The following is a 14,581-nucleotide window of genomic DNA, read 5'->3' as shown; positions in this document are numbered from 1 at the left end:
AGTTAAATAATATTGTGGCTATGCTATCATTTAGCAGGACAGGAATCCACAGTAAAAAATTGACACTGTATCTAGGCATTAAATTTGAGTTTCTTTATCTCTGCCTGGCACAGCATTTCCTGCTCTCACCATCTTGTTACTTTTATGTTATTGGTAGTTCTCTCTTTCCATGCCAAATTTAGTATGATCTAGGCATATTCCATGCCTACTGGTATGGAACTACTCTAGGCATCTTTTGTAGATGTTAATGATGTGGTGATTCAGAAAAGCTGTAGTTCTTGGAAGCCTGAAAAAGTAAGTATTATCTAGAACTTGAGCTTTTTAGCAAATTTCCAACAGGCTCTGGCTCCTTTTCCTTGCTTAAGACTTCCTCGCACTGTGATAGCTTCCTTCCCTGGCTTTTCAGTATTCCTGCATGTTCTCTGCCCCCAAGATGAAGTGCTAGTTGGCTGTTTTTCTGTTTATACTTCGGCAAAGCTATCGCCTTATTAAAAAAACCCCAAGTGCTATCTGACAATGTCGTAAGTCAAATTTTGAATTCCTCCAGAGTCAAAGACTTGCTTGGAGCTTTACACAATGATAACACAGGCTAAAATAATCTTACAAAAAAATCTATAGATTTAATAATAATCAAAAGCTGTGCAACTACAACTGTGCAAATGCTACTGTGTAGAATGCTGAGCTCCTCAAAGGTCACAGAAAATTTTAACTGTTTTGGGGGATAAGTCTAAATCAACTCATTATATACCAAATCAGTTGATCTGGTTTTGATACATAGGAGCTTCACGTAGGTGTAGTTGCCTTTTTAAGATGCTGTAGACTGTTAAACAGGATTTTAAAACTTTTTCCAGGTTTTATGTCTTAGTGTTTTGTCCATGTCACCTTTTTTAAAGCAGGAGAGTCCTAACCGTGGAATGTGATGCTAATGGAGAACTCATAATACGAATTTCTCAGGCTGATTTTTGTAGTCATCATTTGAACTCGCTGTGGTGAACCAGAGGGTTCATCTGGTAGCTGGTGATGGACTTACACAGGCAGATGTGTCGCTTGTGTACATATGGGAGTCAGCGCGCTGCCTGCGTAACTGTTACTGAATACCCCATTCAGACCTCCCTCTCTCCCTCCTTCATTTCGTCCCTTCTCCTTTCCATTCTCAGTTACAGGGCACATACCTGTCAAGTGATTAGACAGGGCAGGAGGGAGCTTTGAGTAGCCCAAGGCTTTTAAATGAGTTTATGCCACAGTGCAGCATTACTGTAAATATCACTGTAGATTCTGGAGGGGAAACTTTAAAACTGACTTAACTGGTGTCGTATAACTGTTTGCACTTTTTCTGTGTTCTTCTTTGGGGAAGGTAGTTTTAAGTACTGTTTGCCAACTCCTTAAAGCCTAAATAATTTCAATTCTAAATTGCCGATATTCACGAAGGAAAACTTTTATAATTACACTTGATGCCACTGACCATCAGGTGGTTTTCTGAAATCAGGATCTCTCTATGGAAATTATAAGGGTGGACTGAGTAATTCAATTAGAATCATATTGACAAGAGTAGGATGGTTAAAAGTTCCTCCCTATAGATCAGGTTTTTAATCTTTTTTTTTTTTTCTCCTCTACCTGTCATCTGGAAACCTGGAATGCTTCTTGGGTGCAACCCATGTGTCTCAGATACATACCCAGACTAATTTCTAGTGTAATGCCACTTGAAATCAAGGGATGAATTTGGCTTCTCTGATGTTTCGTATTGTATGGATTATGTGAAGTCTCTAAATGATAAAATACAGGTATCTGACCCTGAAAATTATTTAGGTTTTTGAAAGCTCTTTCCATTGGGGTTTTCATAGTCTTAAAAATTCAAGATAATGAGTTGGTATATATAAATTGAAAGAGAAACTTCCCATGGAAAAAGCACCTTTGAATGTTATTAATGATGGCTAACTAGCTTTGATGTAGTCATTCACTGTTTACATTAAGAAAAAAACCCGAACACCTTGCCTATATTAGTAAAACTTCCTACTATGCAACCTGACATTTAAGTATGATAGAATGTGCATTTGTATCTATGAAATACTAAACCTGTGTGAATCGGAAATAGTAAATTTTGCAGCTTGGTGAGTATGAACTGAATTACATAATTGGTAACTAGAAAGAGTTTTCTTTTTTGTTTGGTACTTTTTTAGTGATTTTTTAATTTTTTTTTTTTAAGTGAGATGTGTTTTGCGGGTCCATACTTCTTCCAGTTTACATACTGCCTATCATTTACAAGTAAAAACTGTTGGGGTTTTTTTTGTAGCTTTTTTTAATCTGGAGTATTGGCCTGAATATGGGACCAATATTGGACAGAAAACCAGTTTTAAGAAAAACTGCCATGTCAGCCACTTTCCAGGCTCCTGGTATTTTAAGCAAGAGGTTTCATAGAATCAATATTTCAGCTAGTTGCTCTTTGAGTTTTTAGAGCTGTTCAGGGTTCTGACTTGGGAACCTCCCCAGTGTCCTCCATGCAAAAATTTAACTTGTTTTTAGTCTGACTTGATCTTCTCTGAGCACTTCTAAAAATCTTCACAGACTGTTGAACCTACAAATTCTCTGTTAGGCTTTCTGCATAAATTCTCTGTCAGGCTTTCTGTTTCCAAGGTGTTTGAAAATAGTTCTATTAGTATTTTTTTTTAATGTCTTTTGTAAGTTGTTTTTTTTGGGGGAGGCTTGTTTTTCACATTTTTATACTGCCAGCGTTTGATCATCTCTGTTTTTCTGATCTGAACACAGCTTCAGCTTTTGAAGGGTCTTTGAATGGTTTCTTTTCCTGCTGTGTAGCCGTACTAGCTTTCCTTTACATTTCAAGTTTTTTTTTGTTAGTACTATGTGTTTGCTCTGAGTCTTTTTTTAACTCCGCTGATAACTCAATTGGAAGGGGGCCTTAGTGCTTTCCTTTTCCAGTGTCTGATCACTAAAACTATTCAAGACTTTTTAATATGCCCTTAGTTTCAGTTGTGTGAGCTCACAGTCTTTACTTTATATTCATACTTTTCTTGGTAGAATATCCCTCTTGTCTTTTTTATGGTCTTTTCTTCAGTGCAGACAGTTCTATTAGCTGCCTATGCTGTTTGCCCTTCTACTATGAATTTGCTAGGCATAATCCTGATTTATCTCTTTTGCTTTTAGTGTTAGTTGGTGTGGGTTTTTGTTTTGTTTTTTTTGAAGAATAATTCTAAATTTGGTTTCCTCATGATCTTATAGTGGGTAGACTAATGTAGGACTGATGGATCTTCTGTCATCTATCATTAGTAATCTAATAATAATCACTAAGGGAAACGTACTGATGTTTTGCTGTAGTCATTTAGGCAGGAGTATGTGCATAGCTGTATGTGGACATCATAACATTGCTATGAATATCTGTTCAGATCCAGTGGTCTTATAGACAGATAATATTCTCAGAGCTCTGAATGCCTTTTTTTAGTGTCGTTTTTATACTACGTACACCTGTCACATAGTCAACTTCTTTTCTTAGGTTTTTTTATTCCTGGCTTTCCAAAACTGTTGAGGTTTCAAGAGCATCATGACAAAATACTGAAAAAATTTTTGTCCAAACTTCAGCAGCATTTGGTAAGTATTTGTATCACAATAAAAACAATACTAATTTACGGCTTGCTACCTTGTTTCAGTTCAGGTTAACCCACTAGGTTAAGAATACCTCAAACCTCAGGAAAAAAACACAAAGGTCTAAGAGGAAGTACTGTTGTTTTCATTATAGACGAAGTTATGGTGTCTCTTGGCGCAGTTATGATAAAATTGGATCCTAAGAGTAATTAAATTGGGTGTCTGTCTCAGTTTTGACCTCTGAGTTAAGGAAAATGTGTGGTCCTTCTACCTGGCCTCGGGCAAACTGCTGTATAGCAAGCTGATGTTAAAACATTTTATCAGGAGTTTATTGTATGTAGAGCTTGGTGGGTCATCTCTGGACAAAGGTGACTTTGCAACCAACCAGTTTTAACCTGTGTTTAAAAAATAACTTTTATAAGAGGAGTTAATGGTCCTTTTAAAATTTGCAGATACTCAGTAGTGTTTTCTCGAAGCTGAATGTTGAGTGTTATCTCTTCTAATGCTCTTAAATAGAAAATAATATGGTCTTTATTTTTTTGCTAATATTAGCTGTGTTTATTCTAAGGAACAAATTACTTTTCTAATGGGAGAAAAATGCGCTTCCAATAGTCATCAAGAATTTTCTTTTACAATCACATTGTTTCTGCCAGAATCCATCTCCAAGTCTTAAAAGATAGTGTAAGAGATTCTCAGTTGCAGCAACATCTTCCAAGAGCGATAGCTGCTTACAGATGTTACCTTCCCGGAACTATATTATTTACTGTTTACTATGTTTATCTCCTTAGAAAAATTAAAAAAAGACAATTTGGGAGCGGACTAGCATCTTGGCCGTGATGAATTGCATCTAATGTGTGCCTGTTGTATTATGAAATAGAATTTAATGTCTTTTTTTAACAACATCCTGTAAGGCCTGCTCGTAACATGGAATTAGCAGATCTGGTTAGGAAAAAAACCCCACTCTTCTGTTAAAAAGTCAAGTCAAAATTAGTCATGCAAGATGATCTTGTCATATTTAAAAAAAAATCAGGACCACTTCTGTAAGTAACTTGACTCTGAAATGAAAATTGTGCATTTAGTTTTTACAGTACATGCAAGATGATGATTCTTGTTCAGAAATATAGTCTTATTCTCATTTTTGAGGTTGTCACATTTCAGGAACAAAGTATAGAATAATCCCAAGAAGATTGGGTGGTTTTAACAGTAAATAGTAAAAGGCCCTTATACTTACTAAAAGTCCAAAAATAATTATACATGAGTGAGGCTGGCACATTATTAAATTATGTACATTGCTTATATACCTCTTACTACTGCATTTAATAATCAAGAGCTTTTTTTTTTCCCCTGTCATCCATCCCTGTGTCCCCCCCCCCCCACCTTGGGTCACTTGAAAAAGAAAGCTTCAGAAAAGTGCAGAAAGTTGCTTTCGTAACTGAAAAAGCTAATTTAAATAAAATGCTTTGATAGCCCTCTTCTGAGGGAGTTCTTGGCCACTTGTTTAGAGGGATCCAGAAAACATTCACTTTCTCTTTATATTTATTATGTATTTTTCTTTTCAGTTTTAAATCAGAACTTAATTCTATTTTTGTGTGAATTAGTTTAGAGTTGTTAAATTTAACAGCAATCAGGTTTTTTATCAGGGAAAGGCATGGTCCATTATATCTATCTTTCAGTATGCTGATTCTTACAGGTTAGAAAAATCTCAAAATATGGTGTTTTTTGTTCTGACTGCTTTTTTTAAAGACTCTCAAAATGAAAATCTCAACGATTATTTCAGTTACAAGCATTATTTTTTCTAATTTCTTACTGTGAATGTATCCCTAAGATGAGCCCATTTTTAACTCGCTGAAAGATGAGGGTAAAGCCTGCAGATAAACCAGAGGGATTTGGTCCATTGCTTATTCAGTGTTTGTATACTTGAAATTTTTGGAAAAGCTGAATGTGGCAAGCAGAGAATATGATGTTATTCCAAAGTTAAAATTCAGAATTTCTTAACTCTTTGTCTTTTACTTTGGCTTTTCCTCTGTCTGCGTAAAGAACTTTGAAAAGCTCCATGAAACTGCAAAGAAGCTATGCTTTAGGGGAAATTAGGCCCCTTAATTAAGGAATCAAATTCCTTATCAGTCTAAGTGGTGTTTTGAGGTCCTGTGTTTGAAGAATTCAATTGTTTTAGACTGGTTTCTGGTAGATAGGTATTCTTGTCATAAAATCTTTTCAACCTTTGGCATGAATTGGCAGCCTTGCTTTAGAGAAATGAAAGACTAAATGGACCCAGTGCCTGAACTTCGGTTGCTCCAGAATATGGGTTTATTTTCTTGAGAGAGGATTTAATCCTCTGCTACTTCTGTCCCAAGAATAAGATGGAGGTGTGAGACATGTTAATACCTCTGCATCTCCAAATGCATGTTTCTTCAGGTGGTGAAGTTGATGAAGAAAAACTAAAAAAGATAAAAAATATAGTTGTTAGATTGAAGTAACAGTGTTTCATGTAGTTAAACTAATTATTTACGGTGAATACTGGGTACATTGGCCTCAAAGTGAAAATGTTTTTTCATGGCCAGTGCAAGGCATTACTTGATTTTTGGGAGTATTTTTATATTTCTGCTTTTTTTACAGGACTCCCAGGATATGTCCACTAGCTTTTACACAACAAAGTGGTTTTTCCAGTGTTTCCTTGATCGTGTGAGTATGTTTTCTGTTTTCTATTCCTGTTTTTAATTGTGACTTGGGACAGACTGTTTTCAGAGTTGCATGATTTTGTCATTGCAGACTCCCTTTACATTAAGCCTCAGGATATGGGATATCTACATACTTGAAGGAGAGCGAATTCTCACTGCTATGTCTTACACAATTCTGAAACTACACAGAAGTAAGAAATCTCTCAAATGTTTGAATGCTAAACAGAGATTCAGCTGGTTTTGTTCTTATTTTGTGTAGCCTGACCTTGTGTGAAAATCTTAGTTTCCCATTTGCCTTATGCTATTTCTGACAGGTATTTTTCTTTCCTTAGGCACAAAAAGACCAAAATCTTTGCTTTATTAATGTGTGTGATTGCCAAAGAGAAATATTTATTTCACTGTGAAAGTTATTTAAACATTGACATGAGGTGAGCTGTATTGCTGATTAAACAATGGGGAAAAAAATGTAGTTCTACAGTTTGGAAATGGCTTGTTGGCCCCTACAGGATTTAAATTGATCAAAAAAGCACACAAAGAATCCAGTGTGCCACAAAATACCTGAAACTCTGTCAGCAAACAGCTCAGCAATGAGGAATCACCAGTGTATGTCTCTCTCTATACCATTGTTTGTCCAAGAATGTAATTAAAATTCAGAACTCTTGTAGTCTGCCTGGATGGCCTTCTCTTCCATCTCTTGCCTTCGGGTAAAGTAAAATTTGAGCTTTTGGACAGAACAATTGTCCAAGGCATCTATGTCTGGTTCCCCAAAGTGATTTAGTACCTTAAATTCCAAAGGATCCAAAAAGCTTTTGAGGATGGATGTTAGCTTCTAAATATAATTGAACATTTTTCAGGATAATAAACTCGTAGCTCGAGTTTGATACAGTTTTACTGTGGGACTTCGGCTTTCTTAGCGAAGTCATTTAACTCTTGTGTAAATTCAGAGGTCTGCATAGAGCTCTGCAGAATTGATGTCTTAATTTGCTTGCTGGTTTACCCTCCTTGAACTGTGGTGATACTACCTCACTGTCTCACTGGAGTGTATTCATTAGTTTGCTCATAAACTGCTTTGTAAAATGAAAAAGGTTACTTTTTAAATTATTGTTCTTAAGAAAGCTAAGCATTTAGAGGCAAGTCATTAGGCTTAGCATTTTGGTTTATCTTCTTTATTTGCAAATAGACATCTACTTGAAAATTTTTTTATTCACTACTCTTTTTATGGGAAGACCTGAGGAAAAAGTCCGAGTGCAGGTTTGCTGGCTTAGCAAGTACTTAGCAACTTCCTCCATGATCAAAACACTGAGAGTACCTTACAGCAACAGAGAAGAGATTAGAGGACTGACAGAGAAGGTGGCAGAAGACAGATTCTGATTTGTTTTCCAGTCTCTTGTCTACCTTTAAAAACATTGATGGTATAGTTAGCCAGTCAAAGTGTCACTGTGGAGTACATGCCAAGAGTATTTTTATTACAATGGCAAAAATATTTTCGATGTTTTTTTATATGAATTTGTACATTCTGGAACTTCTGATGACATATACCTGCTTAAAGAAGCTGCATACGTATGCAGTTGCAGCCTTGCAAGCCTTATAGGTTTGTGTAGAAAACATGGTCTTACTGCTGTGTAAAAAGGGAAAGTAAAATAATCTTTTAACTATAAAATGACTTTCAAAATATGACCTGTATTAACTGAAGTGGCAAAAAGTCCCTGAATTTTCAGAGAGCCTGAAGCAATGGTTCTGAAGTGTCAACTGCCATCATCATTTCCTTGGAAGTTAATTCAGTTGTGAATGAGGATACCGTAAATGTAGATTTTTTTTTTTTTGACCTGCTTTTCAAAGCTGCTCGTCAGAGAGATGGTGTATATTGTACAGATCTATAGCAGCATTTTGTAAGTTGAGGATGTGACCTGAAAAATAAAGGACCTGAAGGTGTTGGACTTAAGAAGTCTGAAAGATGGTGACTTGTAGTTACTTTTCTGAATGTGCCCCTTCTTGGAAAACATTGTCCTAAGTAGAGAATGATAAGTAAAAAGGATTTCCATGCTGATTTGCAAGTGAATTTTTAATGCATTTTATGGATTTCTAGTGTAGAGTTCTGTTACCTGCTTAATTAATAAGGGTTTTTCATTCTACTTTGAAAACAAAAGTATCTAATGTCTTAAGTACATTTTCCGAGTTTAATGTTCATAAACAAAATATTTTAATGTGTAATATTTTCTTCATATATAGAGCATCTGATGAAATTACAAATGGAAGAGCTTGTAGAATTTCTGCAGGAGTCTTTAGCCAAGGATTTCTTCTATGAAGATGACTTTGTAATAGACCAGCTCCAAAATTCTATATCAGAATTGAAACGAGCAAAGCTGGATTTACCAGTAGCTGGTAAGAAACTTGTACACATGCAGATTTAGGTATTTGGAGCTATTCACACATTGTCCATTTTTAGAGTGCTAATTCATGCTGTTAAAAATTATGCAAATGTTTTTCATCACTGCATAGTTGTTTTTTCTTCCCCCTCCCCCCAATTTTACAGTTTAAAATTGACACCCTTCATTTCATGAGTTTCCTCTTTTTTGTGTGTGTGTTTTGCTTACTGGTTGCAAACTAATAGCAAAGCTCTTTAAAACATCCTATGTCTTGATAATTTTATTAACTTGGATTTATAAAATCTTTAAGATAGAAGATTAAATATCAAGATTTCAAATTATTTGAAGCAAGAACATTGTCTGAGAATCCAGCCTCTCTTGTAGCTTGATTAGCTATGAAACAAAGTTCAGGTCAAATAGTTTCTTCTGTTAGTCAAATCCAGATTTTTAATTGTTTGCAGGTGATAGACCTTCTGGGTGTTTAACTGAATTATTTTCTTCATTTCTTCTCAGCTTTTGTGTTCGTGCTTTTCAGTTGCAGAGTGGAGATGGTTGTTTCTTGGGGCACTACTTATGAAATGTGCATACGATCTCTTCTTCCTGTCTTAAGATTCTATTACCTTTTCTATCCCTACTGCCACAGTCTTTAATTAGAATTTTTCTTGTGATTACTCAGAGTCCTTTTTCTTTATCCTTGCTAATTGTAACCTTGCTAATTGTAAAACAGTATGTGAGAGAGAATGTTTTTTAAAATTTTAAAAACATGGCAGATATTACCTTAAAATAACTTCATTAATTTGCTATGGTTAGCTTTTGGAAGTTAAGAAGTGTCAGAATAAAGACTGTGTATGTAGCATTGTTGTGTTAATTTGTTCCTGAAGCTCTTTCATTAATGAACTTCATTTTTCTGTTTCTGTAGACCTTATTTATTGCATGCCGTATTGGGCAGTTTCAGGACTACTCATCACAAATAGATACCTGTTTCATCTAGTTCTTCAGCAGATCTGTCCCTATGGAGTACAAACACTTTCTGTACATTTGTTTCCCATCATCTTGGCTTCTTGTTAGAGTTTCCCATTTTTCTTGCTCCCTATTCCTGTGTTTTGACCTCTTTCTGACTTTCTCTAACATCTCTCCAGCACACTTTCTCCCACCCACAATAGGTCTTTCTTCTCCACGTTACTGTGTGCACTGCTTCTTCCCCTTTCTAATCACAGCTTTCCCATCCTGCCTTCTCTCCATCTTCTTTCCCCAAGCTAGGTTTCAGTCTTGACTTATTCTTCAGAGCAAGTTGCTATTTTCAGTACTACTGTCTGCTTTGTCAGACATCTTGTCGCAGCTTTCAGCATCAACACCACTCCATCATGTTAAAGGAAGATAGATCATTGGAGTGCTTTCTGTTAAATTTTAAATACCAAGCTCTCCATGATCCTGTTTGAACAGTGAGGGGGTTCCTCCCCACCCTCCCACCGAGGAATCTTCTTGTGGAGACCAACAGCAAAGGGTAGTGAGTGTATCTTCTTGCCGAAGCAGCTTGGCAATGCAATTCAAGTTGTTTTGGTTTCATACTTTGTACATTTAAGTGGAACTTCTGATATGACTAGCTGACAGGATGGTAATTGTTTTGAGCCATATTGGTTTTCTCTTTTGGATAGCTAAAGCAATTCCAATGACAATAAAATGCTGTGGTGTTTTTTTTTTTAAAAACATGAATGAGGGAGGTTTAATATTAAAACAGGAAAAGCAAAGGCAAAGTGAAGTATATTTTGGTGCTGGATGAGGAATTGAGCTTTTTTCTTTTTAATTTGAGTAGCCAGGGAAAGCCTCTCTGTGTGGTATATTTTTTGCCAGGGGTAAATGGGAACATTACTTAACCTTTCACAAAATAAATATAAAATGCCTTCATCCTAATCCTTGGGAATCTAGCTGATTTGTCTGCTGTTATCTGTAGTTGAGTGAGGCTGCCTCATTTGTTCTTCATATGAATTTCACAAGCCTTTGATTTTTTTTTTTTTATTTTATTTTTTTTTCCCCACTCTGTTCATTTTGGTTTTACTAATCACTGTCTTCAGGCAATAATATTTTTCTACAGGTTCTCAGCATTCTCTAGACATTCAGCTTTGCTCACGTGTCTGTGTGACTCTACTGTCTTTGCTACCTTCAGTCTCCTTTTACTATTTTTCTTTTAATTTAATGTAAAACTTATGAAACCATTGTATGTCATGCAGCAATACACACAATAAATGCCAGACCATTCTTAGGCTACAGTGGATACTTAAATGAAAATAGTGCTTATTTTAGTTTTCTCAGCTAAAATCAAAGCACTGCTTCCTTTCTTATACTTTTTTTTTCATTGAGCAACAATTACACCTTTAAGAACTAAAGTAACAATGCATGTTAGGAAAAAGAAAAAGATTTCCATCTTACAGTTGCATTAGTATCAGTCATCCAGGAATAGCAGTGAGCTAATTAAACTCAGTGGAATTTTCCATCTGACATTCTTTGTTAGGCTGTATAGATTTTCCTGCCCTAGTATGGTAAGCTGTGGTAGGGTATTAAAAGAGGTAATAACTTTTGTGTTACTTTAAAGTGGATATCTGCCTATATCTGATGTAGCTTTCTCTGGCTTGCTTCTTCCATGGCTTCTCCCACTGCATTAAGGAGCTCCTTTTTGCCTTCAGAGCAGAGAGGAGGGAAAGGACTTTGTTCAACATGTTCTCACTGATACAATCCTTAAAATGCTCAGCCAGAGCATGGACGTTAAGAGGCACTGCTGAATTGATTATGCTAATTTTGGATGTCAGTGAAATATTTTTACCACTACTAGGGCTATTTTCTATAAAGCAGACCACAGATTTTCATTTCTCTCTCTGGTAATTTCTAGTCTAAGTGCTGGCCAGTATAGGGTAGCCTGTACTTAGCAACTATGACCTTCAGAGAATCGCTTGCAACTTAAGTGCTGTTCTCAAAACCCAGGGTAGGTATCCCTGTTTCAGTGACTCTGTGGAGATAGTAAACCATATGGATAAGTGTGTTTCTTATTGGCAAGCAGCTTGGTTATCAAGCCCTCAGAGGCAGGCTGCGACAGTTATACCACAGAAACTGCCTTTTACGGTACTTCTCTGACATATCCTTAGGCAAATCTAGTAGAAAAGGCAATTGATATTTTCTGGATTGCCTGGAACATTATGAAGGATGTCCACACCACGGCAGGTTCTTCAACAGCACACTTACCTAAATCTGTATGAGTCCTGTTTAGATCTTCTCAAGGAGACAGATCTGATGCAGAGTAGACACTGTCTTCCTTAATTCAAGGATAATGTCTAAAAACATAGTGAAAGACATTTTCTTGGTTTACAGCAGTGATTTCCAAAATTTCTTGATGCAGATTCTTTCCTTGGCTGTTATTTAAGACAGCAGCAAAGTTCTTTAAACGCTCAGGAGATATGGATAGAATTTCTGGCTTTGCTATAAGTTATTCCTGTATGATTACATAAATAATGCAATGTTTAATAAACAATATTCATATATTAACACACATATATTTTTATGGTGTCTTACTATAATAAACAAATAAACAAAAGTGCTTACCAGTGAAAGTTTCATATTCTACTTAAAAATATGTGGCTGAAAATAGTTCATTAATCTGGAGCTTCATAAACAAATCAGGCTCAGCTTCAAGTCTGAAGGCCCTCAGGTCTGTTCTTCAGACAATTCCTCACCCACGTTTTGTTACAAGATGTCCTGAAAAGGTAGGGTAGAGGGGTCCTGGGATGGATTTTTTTCTTAATGACTGAAAGTTTAATAGGCCTTACAGCAGCCTTTATCAGAGGTGAAGGTCTAGCACCTTAATTTTAAAGCAATATTGCCTAATTTGAAATCTGCTCTTATCCTGTGGTCATCTTAAGTATCTCTGTGCATGGTAACACCTGTGTTAAACTCAGACTCAGTTCTTCTAGTTCTCCCAGCCTTTTCTATATTCAGGGAAAACTAGCAAAGTTTGAATCTTGCATTTGCCATTAATTTTTAATTTTTTTTTTTTTTTAAACCTGCTATTGATCTTTAACAGTATATTTTATTAAATTTATTATCAATAGCTTTTATTCAAATATCTGTTTATTTTACATACTTATCAGTGATAGTGCAGAAGTATATACTAGATTGATATTGTGTTAAATAATGTCTGTTCTCTGCTGTTAGTGCACCTTTTGACTGCCAAAACAATAGAAATACGTAAGTCAGCTTGACTTTCCCGTTTCTGATGGTGTCTCTCTTTTGGTTGTGTTTTGTTTCAGAGGAATTTTGGATTTTTCACTTGTGCTTGAAGAATACACAAGTAGCTATTTCATACAATGCACTTCATATTTTAATCAACTAAACTGATTTTTCTACCTTGTTTCTTGCGTGATAGAACTGCTTTACAACGTTATGAAGGAAATTAATATATCGAATTATACTAATACAATTAGTAAATTCAGCAGTTTTAGACATTGGCTTTGCATAATTTAAAAATCTTTACTGTTTGAAACTTGCATGCTTTTTTAAAATATGATGCAGATAGTTATGTTGGTCATTGTTCGTATTCCTATTTTGAACTGACTTTTCAAGAAAGTGTATTTTCTGGAAGAAACCTGGAATTAGGGGTGTAAAACGAAGTGGTTAATTTTAGAAAATTTTTTTGTAAAGGCAGCTTACAGACATACAGCAGCCACCTGTATCTTCTGGTTGATGATCAAATTTGTTAACATTTCTATTGTTTATCTAAATGCAGTTGTTTATAAAGTAAGTTTTCCTCACTGTCAGTACTACAAAAGTGACGTAGCAGCAGAAAGGCAGCGTATTTTGTTCTACATTCAAGTTGTCATGCAAGTTTTAATTTTAGTAACTCCTTTGCTGATGATGGCTTATAAAGGAGGAGGAGCAGAGGTTGACTTTCAGACAGCAGCTGGAGCCTCTAGTACAGGCACTTAAATTTCTTTAAAATTCTCTTTGACTTGTAAACTGAAGAAGTAAGATGGGATGTCACTGATGGAAAATAAACACAAAATATCAAGATGTCATTTTAAGAGTTGTTTTTATGACCATTACCATCCTTGAAAACTGTGCTAGAACAGTCAAAGTGCATGTATTCTGGTGCTGAAATTAAGGACTAGACTGTTATTCACCGGAGAGAGCACTTAAAGCACTTTACTCCAATTATATGTCTGCTATTCAATGCATGAGGCTGTTAGTGCCTCCTGAAGCAATTATCTGTAAAAGCCCTGTAGTTGAGATCGACTTCCACTGGGTGGTGACCAAGACTTGTTAGAGCAGGAAGAATTCGGTAGACTAAAACTTTCTTTAACATGACTTGAATTTCTTATCTTTTGGGGAACAGTCAGATCTGCTCATATTTGCTTTGCTCCTTTTCGTGTCAGGTAACACGTTTACCAGCAGCAAACAAGCACCTGATTGTTCTTGTTTTGCTTAAATTGTCTCCCTCAACTTCCATTTCTCTCCTTCCTCACTCATTTTTCACCCTTTTTTGTTGTTGTTGTTGTTTGGTTATTTTATGCTATACTGCATAAAAGCCAACTAAATCACTACATTGCTTTTAAAGGAAAAATAGAAAATCCTATAGTCCCAACTCTGTAAATTCTGTTATAAGCGATTGTGTTTGTCTTTGGGAAAAGCCAGTATCTAGACTCTGTCTAGGAACCTGTTCTGTTGAAGGAAGAGAGGGTGAAAAGGATGAGAGTTACCCAGTTCTGCATCTCATGCAAATACTGGCAACCTGGGAAAATATCTGATTGCCCTGTTTGCTTCAGAAGACAAAGGCATGTTTGATGACTGTCATGGTTGCTGCCAAAACAATCTCAGCTGAACTGGGCAACTTTGTCTTAACTTCTAGTTTTAAAATGCCTTTAAACCTGGTGTGTAAACGTCATAGATCATATAGAAAAG

The 14,581-nt window shown here is 35.8% G+C and overlaps 1 protein-coding gene across 2 annotated transcripts in view; it reads left to right on the top strand.

The window, feature by feature from the left end:
• USP6NL (USP6 N-terminal like) overlaps positions 1-14,581 on the top strand; it is a 98,427-nt gene that overhangs the window by 76,192 nt on the left and 7,654 nt on the right. For both annotated transcript variants that reach the window (XM_059816468.1, XM_059816469.1), the window contains exons 10-13: positions 3,506-3,600; positions 6,211-6,276; positions 6,364-6,463; positions 8,502-8,654. In XM_059816468.1, the coding sequence (XP_059672451.1) occupies positions 3,506-3,600; positions 6,211-6,276; positions 6,364-6,463; positions 8,502-8,654 (414 nt within the window). The remainder of the gene's footprint in view (positions 1-3,505; positions 3,601-6,210; positions 6,277-6,363; positions 6,464-8,501; positions 8,655-14,581) is intronic.

This window comes from Gavia stellata, chromosome 4 (assembly GCF_030936135.1).
Source record: "Gavia stellata isolate bGavSte3 chromosome 4, bGavSte3.hap2, whole genome shotgun sequence".
In the NCBI taxonomy this organism is placed as follows: domain Eukaryota; kingdom Metazoa; phylum Chordata; class Aves; order Gaviiformes; family Gaviidae; genus Gavia; species Gavia stellata.
Note: the sequence above shows the minus strand (reverse complement) of the source record. Positions and strands in the feature narration are given on the sequence as shown.